At 50.3% G+C, this 13,891-nt stretch overlaps 2 protein-coding genes across 6 annotated transcripts in view; both read left to right on the forward strand.

Annotated features, from left to right (window-relative positions):
- Window positions 1-6,244, forward strand: part of CYP46A1 (cytochrome P450 family 46 subfamily A member 1) — a 25,885-nt gene extending 19,641 nt beyond the window's left edge. For 3 of the 5 annotated variants that reach the window (XR_012775963.1, XR_012775966.1, XR_012775967.1), the window contains one exon: window positions 557-995. The gene's annotated coding sequence lies outside the window, so the exon portion shown is untranslated. Of the gene's footprint in view, window positions 1-556; window positions 996-6,142 lie in introns of those variants that run through there. The other 2 variants (XR_012775965.1, XR_012775964.1) reach the window with 2 other exon arrangements.
- On the forward strand, window positions 3,211-11,711 carry LOC142410652 (extracellular tyrosine-protein kinase PKDCC-like). The gene is made up of 7 exons (XM_075503569.1): window positions 3,211-3,720; window positions 3,900-4,022; window positions 6,143-6,414; window positions 7,535-7,614; window positions 7,709-7,813; window positions 9,305-9,481; window positions 10,861-11,711. Exons 1-7 carry the CDS (start codon window positions 3,211-3,213, stop codon window positions 10,962-10,964), a joined length of 1,371 nt encoding a protein of 456 aa, XP_075359684.1. The 3' UTR covers window positions 10,965-11,711.
- Window positions 11,712-13,891: the final 2,180 nt, after the last annotated feature.

Here is a 13,891-nt window from a genome sequence, read left to right on the forward strand (position 1 = left end):
ATCATACCAGGAATTGTCAGGAGAGTGCTAGTGGCCAGGGGCTGCTCTAACAATGTGGCTACGGGGAAGATCAAGTGCCAGTGCCTAGGAACGTACCTGGCACTTTAACTTTTCCAGTCTGTACTAGTCCGAAGAGTGTCTGTCTAAAGGCAGTCTGTACCAGGAGGGTAACCCTGCTAGCAGGCCATTTAGTTCCAATACTGAACTTCTGCCTCTCATCCTTCCTCTTTAGCTCCCTGCCTTCCTCTCAGCAATGCTGCTTTGCACACATCTCCTCTCCTTTGCTGTGGAAACATCACCACACTGATGTCTCATGCTCCAGCTGTCCTTCTCCTCTTTGGTCCATCTATAGGATTTGCTTCCTATCTATAGTGCCCCACACTGAGGTCCAGCTGCGGGTCTTGGACTCTTTACCCCATGCCAGCGTCCTTACTGGACTGGTGCAGAAGTTGTTCCTCCAGTACAGACCCATTGTAAAAATATTAAAGAACTGCTTCCTTCTTTTCAAATGGACTTTATTTAATTAAGCCTCGCTCTCGCTCCATTTCCTCAGAAGATCACAGCACTGTAAGCTACAAGCAGACACTGGAGCATCTCTGGTGCCTGAGGCACCAGCAGTGTCCAGTAAGCGATTATGCTGGATCCACCCCGAGGATCCTAGCAGGGGATACTAGCACCAAGCACCAGGGAAGAGCCCAACTCTGTGAGGTCTTTTCAGCTCTTCTGGTACAGGTTGATCCTTGCCTCGTTCACCCTCACCTTCCATCTCTTCCCTCCTTACCTCCTCTCCCTTCTTCCGTTTGCACAAACCCTCTGAGGAACTGAAGGACACTCAACTGAGCACGTACTCCTGTTACATCCTGGCTGCAGCACTTCGCTGTGTTTCCCATTCAAGGTGTCAGCTCCATCAAGCGAGGCCACCTCTTGTGCCGTTGTCTGCAAGAAGCCTTGCACAGCAGAGCCATGATTTTGGCAGGAATCCTTAAGTGCTACGATAAAGCAAATAAATACTTAATCATTATTATTTTTATGTATCTGTGAGTCTCCTCTAATAGGTCTTGATATTATTACAGTGCTGAGGACAGGCTGAAATTAGATAATACTACACTCAGCTGGCGTCTATTCCCTTGGAAACACAGGTAAAAATGCATTTAATAGCTCTCCAGTGACAATGAATATTCATTAATATGACACACACGTATACTTGATTTGAAAATAAGGGCAGTAATTAAAGAGCTATTAAGGTTAAAAAGCAACAAAGGAAATTCAGCTACCGAAAGAGCTGTTCTGGGATCAGCCCCTAACCTGTACGTACATGGATAAGCACAGGCGGCCTGAGATCTTCTACATTATTTTACATATTGTCGGACTGGGGGGGTCTGCCTTCCCTCCCAAACTCCGTCATCTGGAAATGTCCTGATGAATTCAGAGTCCGTTTTTCCCGCTGTCTTACAGAGCAGCTGCACTCTGCTGCGGTGCTGCTGCTCGCGCCCGCTGACACACTGCTCCTCTGATGTTGAACCAACGAGAAGTGGAGGGGAAAATCTCTGCAGGCTTTTGGGAAGGAAGCTATTTATAATCAATTGCTTATATTCATTATTTCTCTTAAAATAGTCTTGGGGATCACCGGTCATGAGAGCTGCCTTGCCGTAATCTCTGAAAATCTCTATCCTACAGGCCGTGATAGTAAAGTCGAGTTCTCGGAGAGGTTTCACAAAGGTTCCTTTGCAGGGGCAGCTTGAGAAAGCAACCTGAGCAGTGCACGTTCTGTGTTACGAGCGAGTCAGGAGAGAGGCAAGGAGGAGCAGATGTGTCCAAGGACAGTGGCAACACTGCAGGACCACAAAGTGGTCGCACAGCTTGCTCACGGCCAGGACCAGCCCTGTGTAATCTCACCCACCGTGTCCTGCCGGTCTCCTCCTGCTGCAGGCAGAAACTGCAGGCTCTCAGCAGAGCTGGGTCCCTCAGGGCAGTGGGTCGGAAATAGCAGCCACCCCGGCTAGCAGAGGAAAAGTGAGACGTGCATCCTCCAAACTCAGGTGTGCTGCCAGGAGGAGGTTACCGCACCGGGCCACCCATCACCCTGCTCCCTTTCTGGGGAGGGTCTCTCGGGCTAGTTATGCCACCGAAGAAATTACAGCAGAAACTGAAGCAAATCAGGCAGAGAGGCAGAGCATTATTTTAATTTCTAACCCAGCAGTGTAATGGTAAATAGAAAAGTGAATCAACCCATTGGGCTGGTGTTTCAGGCCACTCAGGGAGGAGAGCTAACTGCACATCAGCTAAATTAGAAGCAGATAAACCGCATCTGCCTTTGCCCTAAGCTAACTCGACTGACTTTCGGCACAGCAGCGCCCGGTGCAGAGACGTGTATAAAGCGGGTGACAGAGCTGCGGCAGGCCCCCATCCTGCTTCCTCGCAGCCATCTCGGCAACACTTTCCTCGCCTTCGCAGGCACGTGTGTCACAGAAGGCAGCCCCGAGCTGGCGGTGTGTCACCAGGCTGATCGGCTGCCCCACAAATAAATGGTAAAGTTGTGTTTTCTGCCTGGATTGGCTGGTTTTGATGGAGGAGGTTTTGCTGTTTTGTTTTTTTTTTTCTGGAAACAATTACAATTCCATGCTTTAGGCAGTGTGTGGCTGTTTCAACCTAGCAGGGTTTGTCCTTCTAATAAGAGAGACTGCCAGTGTTTGCTTTTCTGAGAAACCTAACCTGAGACTTTTCAAAGGCACGGGAACGCGGTATCCCAGTTCTTACTAATTTTAATCCACTTTACATCCCTCGGCTGCTAACTTCTGCGGTAACTTGAGCAGGACTGACGAAATTCACGCCCGTGAAATCGGCGTGTTTTGCTATAAACAGCCTCCGTTGGAAGGGCGGGGCGGGCGGCTGCGGGGATGTGCCGCTCACCCCCGGCAGCCCCGATTCCCACCCCGGGCCGCCTCTCTCAGAACAGCTTCGGCTCCGCCGCCGCCGCCACCCCCCCTCCCGGGCGGTCCGTGCCGCCGCTGCCCCGTGCGCCCGCGGGCCCCCCTCGGGCAGCGGCTGCCCCGCAGGGCCGGGCCGGGCCGGGGCGGCGGGGGTGGGGGCGCCGGGCGCCGGGGGAGGCCGCCCGCCCGACACGCCCCCTCGGCGGCGCCGGCTTCCCCTCCGCCGCGGAGCGCGGGCGGCAGAGCGGCCGGAGCCCGCCGCGGCGCAGCCCCGCTCCCCATGGCGGCGGCGCGGGCGCGGCGGGGCGCCCGGCTGAGCGCGGCGGCGGCGCTGGCCCTGGCGCTGCTGGCCCTGGCGCTGCTGGCGCTGGCGACCGGCCGCGGCGGCGGCGGTGAGGGGCAGCCGGGCTCCCCGCCGCCGCCGCCGCTGCCGCTGCCGCCGGGCTTGCGGGAGGAGCTGCGGCAGCGGCGGCGCGACCTGCGGCGCCTGGCGGCGGCGGGCGGCGGCGGGGAGGCGGCGGCGGCGGCGGCGGGCGGGCTGGGCTGCGGCGACCTGAGCCTGGCGACGGGCGTCAGCGTCCTGGGCTGGGGCTTCACCAAGGTGGTGGCGCGGGCGGCGCTGGCGGGCGGCGGCGCCGTCGCCCTCAAGTCGGTGCACGGGGCGGGCCGGGAGGTGCGGCAGTGCGTGCAGCGCTACGGGGCGCCGGCCGGCTGCCGCCGCCTGGCCGCCTGCAAGCTGCTGAAGGAGGTGACGCTGCTGCAGCGCCTGCAGCATCCCGGCATCGTGCAGGTACGGCGGGGGCGCGGCGGGATGTGCTCGCTCGGTACGGAAATTTTTCGGGGATGGGGGGGGGGAGGTGCGGCTCGGTGCCGGGGCTGAGTCGATCCGCCCCTCCCGTCCCCGGGCGTCCCGGACCCGCTGGCACTGGCAGCGGCATCGCTCTGACAATCGCTCCTTCCCTCCGGCAGCTGCACGGTCAATGCTATGATAATAGCGGAGATCCTGAAATAGGGGTCACAGCTATGCTGGAGCTGGGATCCCCCCTGGAGATGATTCAGCTTCTGCAGACCCCCTGGGAGGAGAGATTTAAAGTAAGAAAACAAAGCAAAGGGAGTTTTATCAGTCGCTTTTAGACCGCAAACTGGGTAAATGCGAAGAGCCCGTGGTGACTGCTGGGGCAAACGGGATTGTCATGCCGACGCTCCGTTTGCTCCCGCAAATTGTCCTTCAGTCGTTTTGCTTTCACTCCTTTTAAATCACATTAAAATAGCCCTAGCCTGGCGTCTCGCTGCTACATCCCTTCTCTCTAAAGCGGTGTTGAGAGAGCTACATCTGGGAGGAAATGGCCCCAAAACCTTGCTGAGGGCTGGAGCGGCGTTTAATACCCGGTATTGCACTATATTGCTGGTTTCCCCTCTATATTGTTCCACTCCACAGAGGGGCTTTCCTGGCGCGGCCCCTCAGCAGGCTGGGGCTGACTCGGGAAAGGCACCTCGCACGCTGTCCCTCTCTTGTTTTCTGCCTATTACCTCTTTTAGGCGGCGAGCGGAGCAGCCTGTCTCTCACCGTCTGTTTGTGTGATGTTTCTGCTCTTAGCCCTTCAGGGATTATGGTAGTACAAACACTACTAAATTGCTTTCCTCCTGCTGTAGGTGCTAGAATCACATCCCTGTTAGTGAGATCTGCCTTGTCTCCTAAGCATCCCACGTAGGGACTCTTAAGCTCCCCAGGAACATAAATGGCTTATGACATGGCACTTATTTTGGTTATAGCTTGTATTACAGTTTGCCTTAAGGTCTCAGTCGGGGGTTCACTACTGCTTGTTTGGTTCCCAGGAGGAAAGAGAGCATCAAGTAGAAGCATGGGTACCTTCATGTCAATAAGAAATGCTTTGGGCAAAATAAAAACACCACAAAAGTCCCAAAATAAAATCCCTGCCTGCATGTGGTCCTTAGTGTTGAAGAGGAGCCTTGCCATCCAAGCCAGAGCGGGAGTGTGGCAACCGTGCTCGCTCAGCTGCGGGACATGGAGCTGGGATTCTTATGATTGCTTCACTAATGAAGTTAAAATAGCGTCAGAGCTTCCAGAGTAATTTCTCTTGGCCTGTGGAGTTCCACTTCTGCTTACAAACTATTTCATACTGGCTTCTACATAGCTTTCCCAGCACCTCATCTTCTCAATGTGCCAAAGTCTCCTGCAGAGCTAGAAACCCATGTTGCTGGATTAGCTGGTGGTAAGGTCTGGTGCGGTGGCATTAAGATTTTCGTAATCTTTTGACTGATGAAGACACTAATTCAGGATTTATACTGGTACTGTCTAGTTCTGTTTCCTAATTAGGGCATCTAAACGGATGGGATTCCCCTCTGATGAGCCACATCAGATACCAGCAATTCTGCGAGCTGTTCCAAATGAACAAACCCTCGCGCCTGCACAGATCGCTATCGGAGGCAGCGAGGGGTGGCGCGGGTCTGCCTGGCACACCTAGCTGACGATACACTTTGTCTGATGCCAGGGCTCCCGATACTGAATGAAAACTGCTGCAAAAAGCCACTTGAACAAAGTGCTGAGGCACTATAAATGTGCTCTTCTAGCTCTAGTTTGTTCAAAAATCGTTTACCAAGCTTTCTGCTGGGTCAGGTATTGTCTGACCTTTGCCTGCTGCCAGAAAGTTGACATAAAAGCAAAAAAGCTGGCAATAAATACATTGCATGCTTTGGCTAATTCTTCAGAAACACGATTGTGTGCCCAAATTCATACTGCTGAGTGATGCAGCAAGGCATGAATCTGGTATTAATGACCATGGAGCCTCAGTCTGTATGGAGCAGCATGGGGGAAGGGAGGGGGAATGTATTAATTCTGTGCCAGAGTGGGAAAAAACCCTTCTGATTTCAGCTAGCAAATCAATATAGCTCCTGAAACATGAAGGCTGCTATTGTTTTCCTCACAGCTTTCTCCTCTAGTTCCTCTAACTGCAAATGTCTCTTTTGGTATATGCACGTTTTTAAAAAATGTTGCTAAACTACTTACCACAGTCAAATCCTGTGGCAATGTTGATAATAAATTTTGTAGCGTACATATAATTACCTTTTAAGTACTATATGCTTTTTTTTTTGCCTTTAATTTCATTGAATGCCCTCCCTTTGTTCTACTTCCAATTTAATAGCTGTTTTTCATCTGTTTTTCCCATGCATATTCATCTTCTCTTTCTCAGATTTGCCTGAGTCTTGTGAAACTGCTGTTTTACTTGGCACATTCCCCCCTGGGTTCAATAGTCCTCTTGGATTTCCAGCCGAGGCAGTTTGTTATGGTGGATGGAAACCTAAAAGTGACAGACATGGATGATGCCAGCACTGAGGAACTGTCATGCAAGGAAGATAATGACTGCACACTCGACTTCCCTACAAAAAGCTTTCCTCTCAAATGCTCTGTGGTTGGGAAATGTGAAGGGATAAATGAAAAAAAGAATCTTTTCAATGCATATCGGTATGTCCAGTGAGATGGGGGAAGAATCTGGCATGGCTGAGGTCACACACTGCCATGTAGCCTCTAGCATCTCACGTTTCTTCCATGCAGTGATTCCCCCTCACCTCTGTCAAAGGGTAGTTAATGATCGCTTTGAAGCAAGTTTATTTTCCTTATAAGGCAGGCAAATAGTGTAGTTGTTGTCTGGTGAGAAGGCAGGCATCTTTCTTCTGCTGCTCCCTTTCCCCAGCGCCCTCTAGAAACTTGCCCCAAAGGTTGCACCTGTGAATTTATTGTTTGCCAAACAAGCCCTGGCATTTGACATCCATGGGCTACGTGTGCTGAAAGCAGTGGCAGCGCAGGCTACCTGCCAAAGCCCACCAGCTTTGAGCCCCCGTTGCGGGGGGGGCTTCTTCCCTTGAACTCCGTGTCTCCCTGCGGAGACTATGGGCTCCTATGGAGAGCAGTGAAACAGGTAACGGGCGGCAGGCTGAGACTGCTGCAGCACTTTGTGTAGGCCACCAGCTGAAAGCGCGAGGACTTCCACTCGCCATTGGTGCTTGACAGGTCAAGTACCGGGGGAAGCTGGATATTGACACAGAAGGACTTGGTAAGGGAGCTTGTATTTGCAGGACTTGGTGTTAAAGGGCAAATCCCTGCATGGATTATTACAGCCTTGCTGTAATTAATTTGCCTCTTGTAGAACAGGAGTTTTCTAGAAGGTTCAGGGAATGAATAGGGGAGTGTCCAGCCTTTCCAGGGGTAATAAGAATGCCAAACCTTTCCAGGGCAAGGGAAAGGTCTTGCATGAGCCTTCTTCTCTATAGGTCTTTTTTTTGATGGGAAATCCATTGCTTAGTGCACAAAAATGGCCCTGGGGAATGAGGGAAAGCTCCATTGCGTGAGCCTTTGCAAGGCAGATTTCATGCGGTGCTTGGCTGCATGCTGTGCTGCAAGGACCAAGCTTTCAGCCCAACTCACAGGAATGGTCTGTGAGATGCCCATAAAGTGCTCAAACATAACTTAATAACCAAAGCAGACTTACTAGTTTCATGTGGATAATAGAGTCATAGGAAAATGTAGACAATCACTAGGGAAATTAAGCCACTGTATTTTAATCAGTCTGTGGGATTTTTTGCAGGTATTTTTTCACCTATCTTTTGCCACACTCAGCACCACCGGCTTTGCGGCCTTTTTTGAGTGATATTCTGAATGCAACAGGTACCAGCTAATATTCATAAAATTCTTTATTAGAAGTCTCTGAATGGTATTTCAGGGAATTACTCATCTTTGTCATCTCTTTCTTTAAATGTAGGTGATTTACGATATGGAATAAACGAAACCCTGAAAGCTTTTGAAAAGGTTTTACATCTGTACAAGTCTGGGCTCTATCTGCAGAAAAGACCTCTTCATTTAAAAGGTACATGATTTTGAATGCTTTAGGTAACATAACTACCGAGGGAGCGAGGAACTTGGCAACTGGTCCAATTGTGATCCCTCATACATTCAAGCAGTATTTAGTCACTAGGAAAAGCACCAAAAGTATCTTTTCTTGAGCAGCCTTTTGTTGTTTCTTCATGGGAGCTATGCAAGATTGCGTTGTTTTGCAAAGTAAATGCGGTGCAGACAATCTGGCCTACATATGGACATATGTTTGCACTGCTTCTAAATACTCTTACAATGTGCATTGGTGTTTCAAGTGAATATGTTTGGGATAGCTTAAGTAACTAGACCAGAGTAGCAAACTGAGTCTCTCATGTCCCTCTTCGGGGTCATCTTATCTTCTGGACCAGTAGGTCAGTTTTCTGGGCTGATATTGAAACTTCCCATTTCACTTGGCGGCTTCTGACTGCTGAGCACATGTTATTATGGGAACGTACCATGGGGAGGTCACAGCACTGAGATGAATGCGGCAGAGTAGCTAGGGCCTTGGTACCCTCTAAATTTATTTTTTCTGAAGACCATCCTATTGGACCTGTGGATGGATAAATGAGCCTCTGTGAGGTGCGTTGCTCTGAAAAGGACCCACTTGGTGGTAGAGATGGGGCTAATCAAAAGGAAGGCTTCCAAAGTCCAGCAGTTACTGTGGCTTACATTTTCCTGAGTGTTCACTTGCGATGGTGGGGTGATGATGGTGGCTTGCGGAAGGAAATCTCTTTATGTGTGAAAGAACTGGAATTTGCACAGTTATGAACAAAGATATCCAGTCATTTGCACTGAGGGACCAGCAGCTTTAATAGGAATTGCCAGAATTTTCCAACAACACCTGCCTGTTGGCTTTGCAACAGGTCCAGTAGCAATGTGCCAAAATGGTCACCATCCTAGAGGTGTGGGAAGGTGGGGAGAGACTCTTAGCAGTCAGTGAACAATAGCCTGAACACCACCTGCTCAGGCTTATCAGGTCTCTTGTATCCTACTGGAGCAGGATCTGGCCCCTCTTTCCCCCACTGGGGTTCCTAAATCTCCCGTACACGTGGGTGGCATCACGATGGGTGGATCAGCGCGTGCCCTGCGTAGCTTGGTGCTGGATCTGTGATGAGCTGGTTCTGCTGTTGAGGCTGAGGTGTAGGAGAGGCCGTTGTGAGGTTGGCTTCGGAGCCCTGCTAGAAAGGCGGGTCTGCGCAGCAGCCTCCCCCTCTCACCCAGCCCTGCGGTCGCTCCCCTCTCCCTTCGCCGTTGAGAGCTCTGCCCCCTCTCTTAAATCCGTGGAGGAGTTGCTGTGCAAAGCCAGGATTTGGGTTTCTTTTAACTTTGCAGCTCCACCCACTCCATCTAAGCAGGTCAGTTCAATCTACCACTATCACAGTTTTTTAAGAATTTCACTGAAGTGTGGAATACTAAGCGTATATTATAATTAGTCTCTGAAAGTGCACTTAAAGAGTTTCCCTAAATACCCTCTTTCGGTTCCCAGACTATATCTCCCTAAAGGGCTTCCGAACAGTGGAAGGAGAAGACTACAAGTGCTGGCCCTCCTACAGCCACCTGGGATGCCTGCTCTCCGTTCACAGCGCCGAGGAAGCCGCTGCAATTTGTAACTCCCAATCACAGTGTCAAAGTTTTATTGTCACCCAGCAGAGGACGTGGACGGGTGAGCTGGGGCAGATGTGACGGGATGCTGCCATGTGGTGCCTCTGATTCCTCGGTCGCGAGTGGGGATGATGCCGCTGCCCTCCTCCGTAGTGCCTTGAGTCTACGGGTGCATATAAAAGCTGACTTTCTTATTCTCAGGATCAGATGGCTGCTGGGGTGGGCATCCAAGGATCCCCCGAGTATTTATTGGGACACACAAGGGAAATTATATTCTCCTTCTGCAGATTCTTTCCTCTACAAATTTTGCACAGGACTGCTAGGTATTGTTAAACAGTTACTTATTTCATGCAGAGATGGCTTCACTTTGGTGTTAGGCTAAACAGTTCCTGTGGTGTGTATAGTTTGCAAAAAGCTGTGAGATGAAAGAAGCTATGTAAAAGAAGGTGGTTACTATTGTTACAATTAAAAGAATCATAGCTTACAAGTTGTTATCCCCTTTATCAAAACTAAAGCCCCAAACCAATGGATTTCCAAAATGTCCCTGTAATTAGCTCTGATTATAGCCTCTTATGGTTAGCATGTTTTCAGAATTATTATAAATTACCTCATTTAGCTGACACTTCAATCGTGGGCTAGATTGTTACTTATAAAGTGAAACACTAAATGAGGTAAATGCGTGTTTTCAGCAATGGTGCTGAAGAATCGCGTCTTGTCGGCTCACATGACGTACAAAAAAAATCCCCAAACTACCAAAAACGCAGCTCTTCTGGGGGTTTATGTGCAATTGGCATGTGGCAAACTAGTGACATAAGAGCGCTTGCACTGATGCGACATAAATCTCCTCGAGCCGGTTTCACACCAGCAATGGATTGTGTGAGCTGTGCCTAATGCATCACATCTGGCTTCCTCGCGGGGCGGCTGTTAGTTGCTGTGTTCGGTGCCTGGCTGGAAGGAACCCTGCTTAAAACAGCGGTGGGGATGCAGAAGCACGTGGGACAGAAGACCCTCGCTGCAGTGCCTGGCTTGGATGCTGATCCCTGCCATCCTGCACCGTGCTTGCGGTATCTTAATGTTTACCGTGCTGACATTTTCTTCCTCACATTTTTACAGCGCATCTTTGCAGCCAAAGATGCCAAAAGTGTGTGGCTGAAACGCAGAATGCCTAACTTTGCCCTTTGGATTAATGAGAGCTAGTCCCTCTTAAGGCAATTCTGTAAAGCAAAGCAAGATGTAAAAGCCTCTGGGGCCCGATTTTGCATTCCTCGTGCACACTCAGTGAGCGTCTGGAGTTTACTGGGAGTCTAAAACACATCTACGGCAGGGCGGAGTGACCCTCCGTTGAGCAAGCAGTGTGTTCCTGTGTCTCTTGCAATAAATAGCATGGGTCAAGGTGAACCTATCTCCTCTATTAAACTTGTGTTTTTATTTCCTTTCCAGGACGCCCACTCGCCTCATTTCGGAGTAGCCCGACTGATTTAATACCGGATGCTAACGCTGTAGTCTATATTAAACGATCGGCTTCCTCAGGGGAAAGACTTTAAAGACAATGAGATCACATAATATGATCCTGGGAGGAACAAACCACCGGGAAGAATTTCATCTGCTGAAAAGAATGACATATTTTATTTTGCTTTGGGATGGGATCTCCTTGCCAGCTCAGATAGAGTCAAATGCTGCTGTGTCCTTGATCAAAGCTCAGATTTCTCATTGCAGCCCTGCTAGCTTCTTTATCTGTTCCCACACTGCCGTTCTGCATAAGCGCTCCCAGTTTTAGTCAAATGTCACTAGACTGTGCAATACCTAGCCTTGCTGCTTCGGTAACCAGCTTGTCAGCCAAGAAATAGAAATAGCTGCAAGGGATCCGGCTTGGGTAGGCTTAGTTAGTTCAGTCACCTCCGAAAACCTATGGATGACACACCTTGGAGAAGGCAACGGCTCCTTCTGCAGCTGCCAACCAGGATTTCATACCACTGCAAATGTAAAGGACTGGATTTCAGTGATGGGGCCAAGGTTGCAGGGTTGGCATCCATAACCAGAGGTTGGTGATGGGGGTGGTCTTCCACGGAGGGTCCTGATTCACTTCCTTCCAGGGCAGGGGAGGGAGGCTGTGTATAGGTCAACTCTGGAACCAAATGCCAGGATGTTTGGTTGCAGGATTTAGGTTTGACCCTATGTGATTTGTAATGCCAGCTCCCGTGTATCAACCTTGAAGGTGTTTCTCTGTTACTTTCCATGAAAGAGCGAAACATTAAAATTATTTATGTATAAGGTGTTACTCTGTATGATAAAGAATGACTGTTTATTCTAAGAATGCTGTAAAAAGGTTTTCTTTTTAATTGTCTATGTCTTTACTGCAACCAAATGAACAAATGTAAGTGTTCCCCACCTTCAGCCCACCTAGCGTCATCACCCACTCCTGAGGACAACCTGTGAGTGGCCTCAGCAGTGTACGAGTGTGCCCGAGCCCCTGGGATGCTTAGGTCTTGGAGGACACTCTGTGGCTGCACTTGCAGGCTCACAGGCGTACAAGAGACAGTCTGGTCCCAAGAGCTTCCTGCATCTGCCCTTCACTAAAAACGTAGATGTGGCCTCTGAAAAAGAGGTGGGGGTTAGTATAATTTCAGGCTGTAAGAGATGGCAACGTAATGTGCCGCTCCCACGAGTGCTTGGAAGTGGTGACCATACGGTACCTCTTCTTCTGTAGCACAAAAAGCTACAAAACACTTTGAAAGCCCAAATCACCGCTGGCCTGACTCCCCACAAGGGAAGGTCCCTGGCCTGGTGCAGGAGAGCCACGCTGCAGCCTCTGTGCGATGCTGTGTTGAGTTTTCCTCTTGGCCCACACCGCTGGGTGGAAATGATGGCTCTCGGGACATTGCCATGGACTCCTTGTAGCCTATCACGGTGTGGCCATTTCCATGCAAGCCCCTGTAGCAGCCAGGGTGCCCCTGACTAAAGATGCCTGAGCTCTTGCCTGGGGTTGTGCTGTGTTTTTCATGGTACGGTCCTGTGTTTCCTAGTGCAGGATCTCACCTTTCAGCTCGTTAGTACTCCATTAACCCACAGCAATGCCATTGCATGGGGGCTTTCTCATGCGCTGTAACCCCTGCTGCCTACTCCGAGGCTCGGGGACTCTGATAGTGATACCAATTAATGAGAACTCCTAGTTAGCACAACAAGAAGGCTCTTCCTAGTGACGGCCACATTGCTGCAGGCTTTGTGAAGGCAAGGCTTTTTAAATGGACAGCCACAGACGGCTCCCTCCATTACAGTGGGTCCTGTGGAAGTTGAAGGAAAGGTCCTGCCAGGGGTCCGCTATTGTTCTACAACGACCCCACCGAGCAGGGCTTCAGGCATCTGCTGTGTGGTGCTTTACATTAGCAAGAGGTAATGAGAGTTTATTCCATACCTCTCAGCCTCCTGAGATACAAATCAGAAGTACATTCCCCAAAGCAAGGGCAAGGGCCAGCCCGGGGTCATTTCAGGGAGGAAGAAACGGGGAGAGAGAGAATGCAAAAGCTGAAGTGATTCCAGTTTGTGTTAGAAAGATCTTCGTGTCCTAAAAATCTCTCCTGGTAAAAAACCATCGTGTATTTTAGTCATGCGATGCTCCTTTCACATTGCAGATTTTTCCGTGAAGCTTTCATTGTATGATTGCCTGCCAGGCAGTCAGGTCCAGCCCCTCGGCAGATGGTGCAGGGTATGGCAGTGTCACTTGTATAAATGCAGGTTTCAGCATCAAACCTGCAGTTACAGCCTGGGAGCAGAGACTGTACCATCCTGCCTTGAAAGTTTTGAGCACACGGTGCTTAACAAATAATAATTAAAAAATGAATAAAAAGGGAAGTCATGCTTCAAAGAATCCCAATGCTTGATCTGCTGTTGCCACAGCGAGTGGCTTTTGTAGGACGTTTAGTCCACCCCCTGCAAATGAGAAGGTGCATTCTTAGAGCCTGGATCCCCGAGAGCACGTTCATCACGCGAGCACACACAAATAGCTAGGGCACAGGCATACATTTTCATGTCCAATTCTGTTCATGTGCTAGAGACTTAGAAGATGCCACAAATACGCTGGTAAAAGGGTATGCACCGATTCTCCTCATACCCACGTGCAGCTCCCCACGGCACGTAACACCTGCTGGGCATGCTGGCTTCAGTCTGATTTGGGGTGGCATCCCACTGCAGTCCAAAGGTGTCCAGCAAATGCTGGGTGAGGTACAGGGAGGGAAAATGTTTTATCAGCCCGCTGCACTGGAAAAAGTCACTGGAAAAAGCGGTTCCCACTCTGCTTTTTCCCAGCTTCTTGCTGTTCTCATCTGCTAAGAAACCTTTTCCAATGGCCGTGCCACTTTAAAAGCATGTAGAATGAATTCTCTGCTAGCCTGCAGTGGGCAGCTTGTGACCCCTAAGCTCCAGGCGGCTTGCGAACGGCTCAGCCGCGGCTTCTGCACCAGGTCTGCGTGGAGCA

The sequence above is a fragment of the Mycteria americana genome, chromosome 5 (genome assembly GCF_035582795.1).
Source record: "Mycteria americana isolate JAX WOST 10 ecotype Jacksonville Zoo and Gardens chromosome 5, USCA_MyAme_1.0, whole genome shotgun sequence".
NCBI classification, from domain to species: Eukaryota; Metazoa; Chordata; class Aves; order Ciconiiformes; family Ciconiidae; genus Mycteria; species Mycteria americana.

What these genes read in the sequence shown, in the direction of transcription:
- LOC142410652 (XM_075503569.1), top strand. Translation starts at nt 3,211, where the DNA reads ATGGCGGCGGCGCGGGCGCGGCGGGGCGCCCGGCTGAGCGCGGCGGCG. An exon ending in CCTGGGAGGAGAGATTTAAA is followed by an intron (nt 4,023 to 6,142) that starts GTAAGAAAACAA and finishes TCTCTTTCTCAG; the next exon opens with ATTTGCCTGAGTCTTGTGAA. An exon ending in AAGACCTCTTCATTTAAAAG is followed by an intron (nt 7,814 to 9,304) that starts GTACATGATTTT and finishes TTCGGTTCCCAG; the next exon opens with ACTATATCTCCCTAAAGGGC.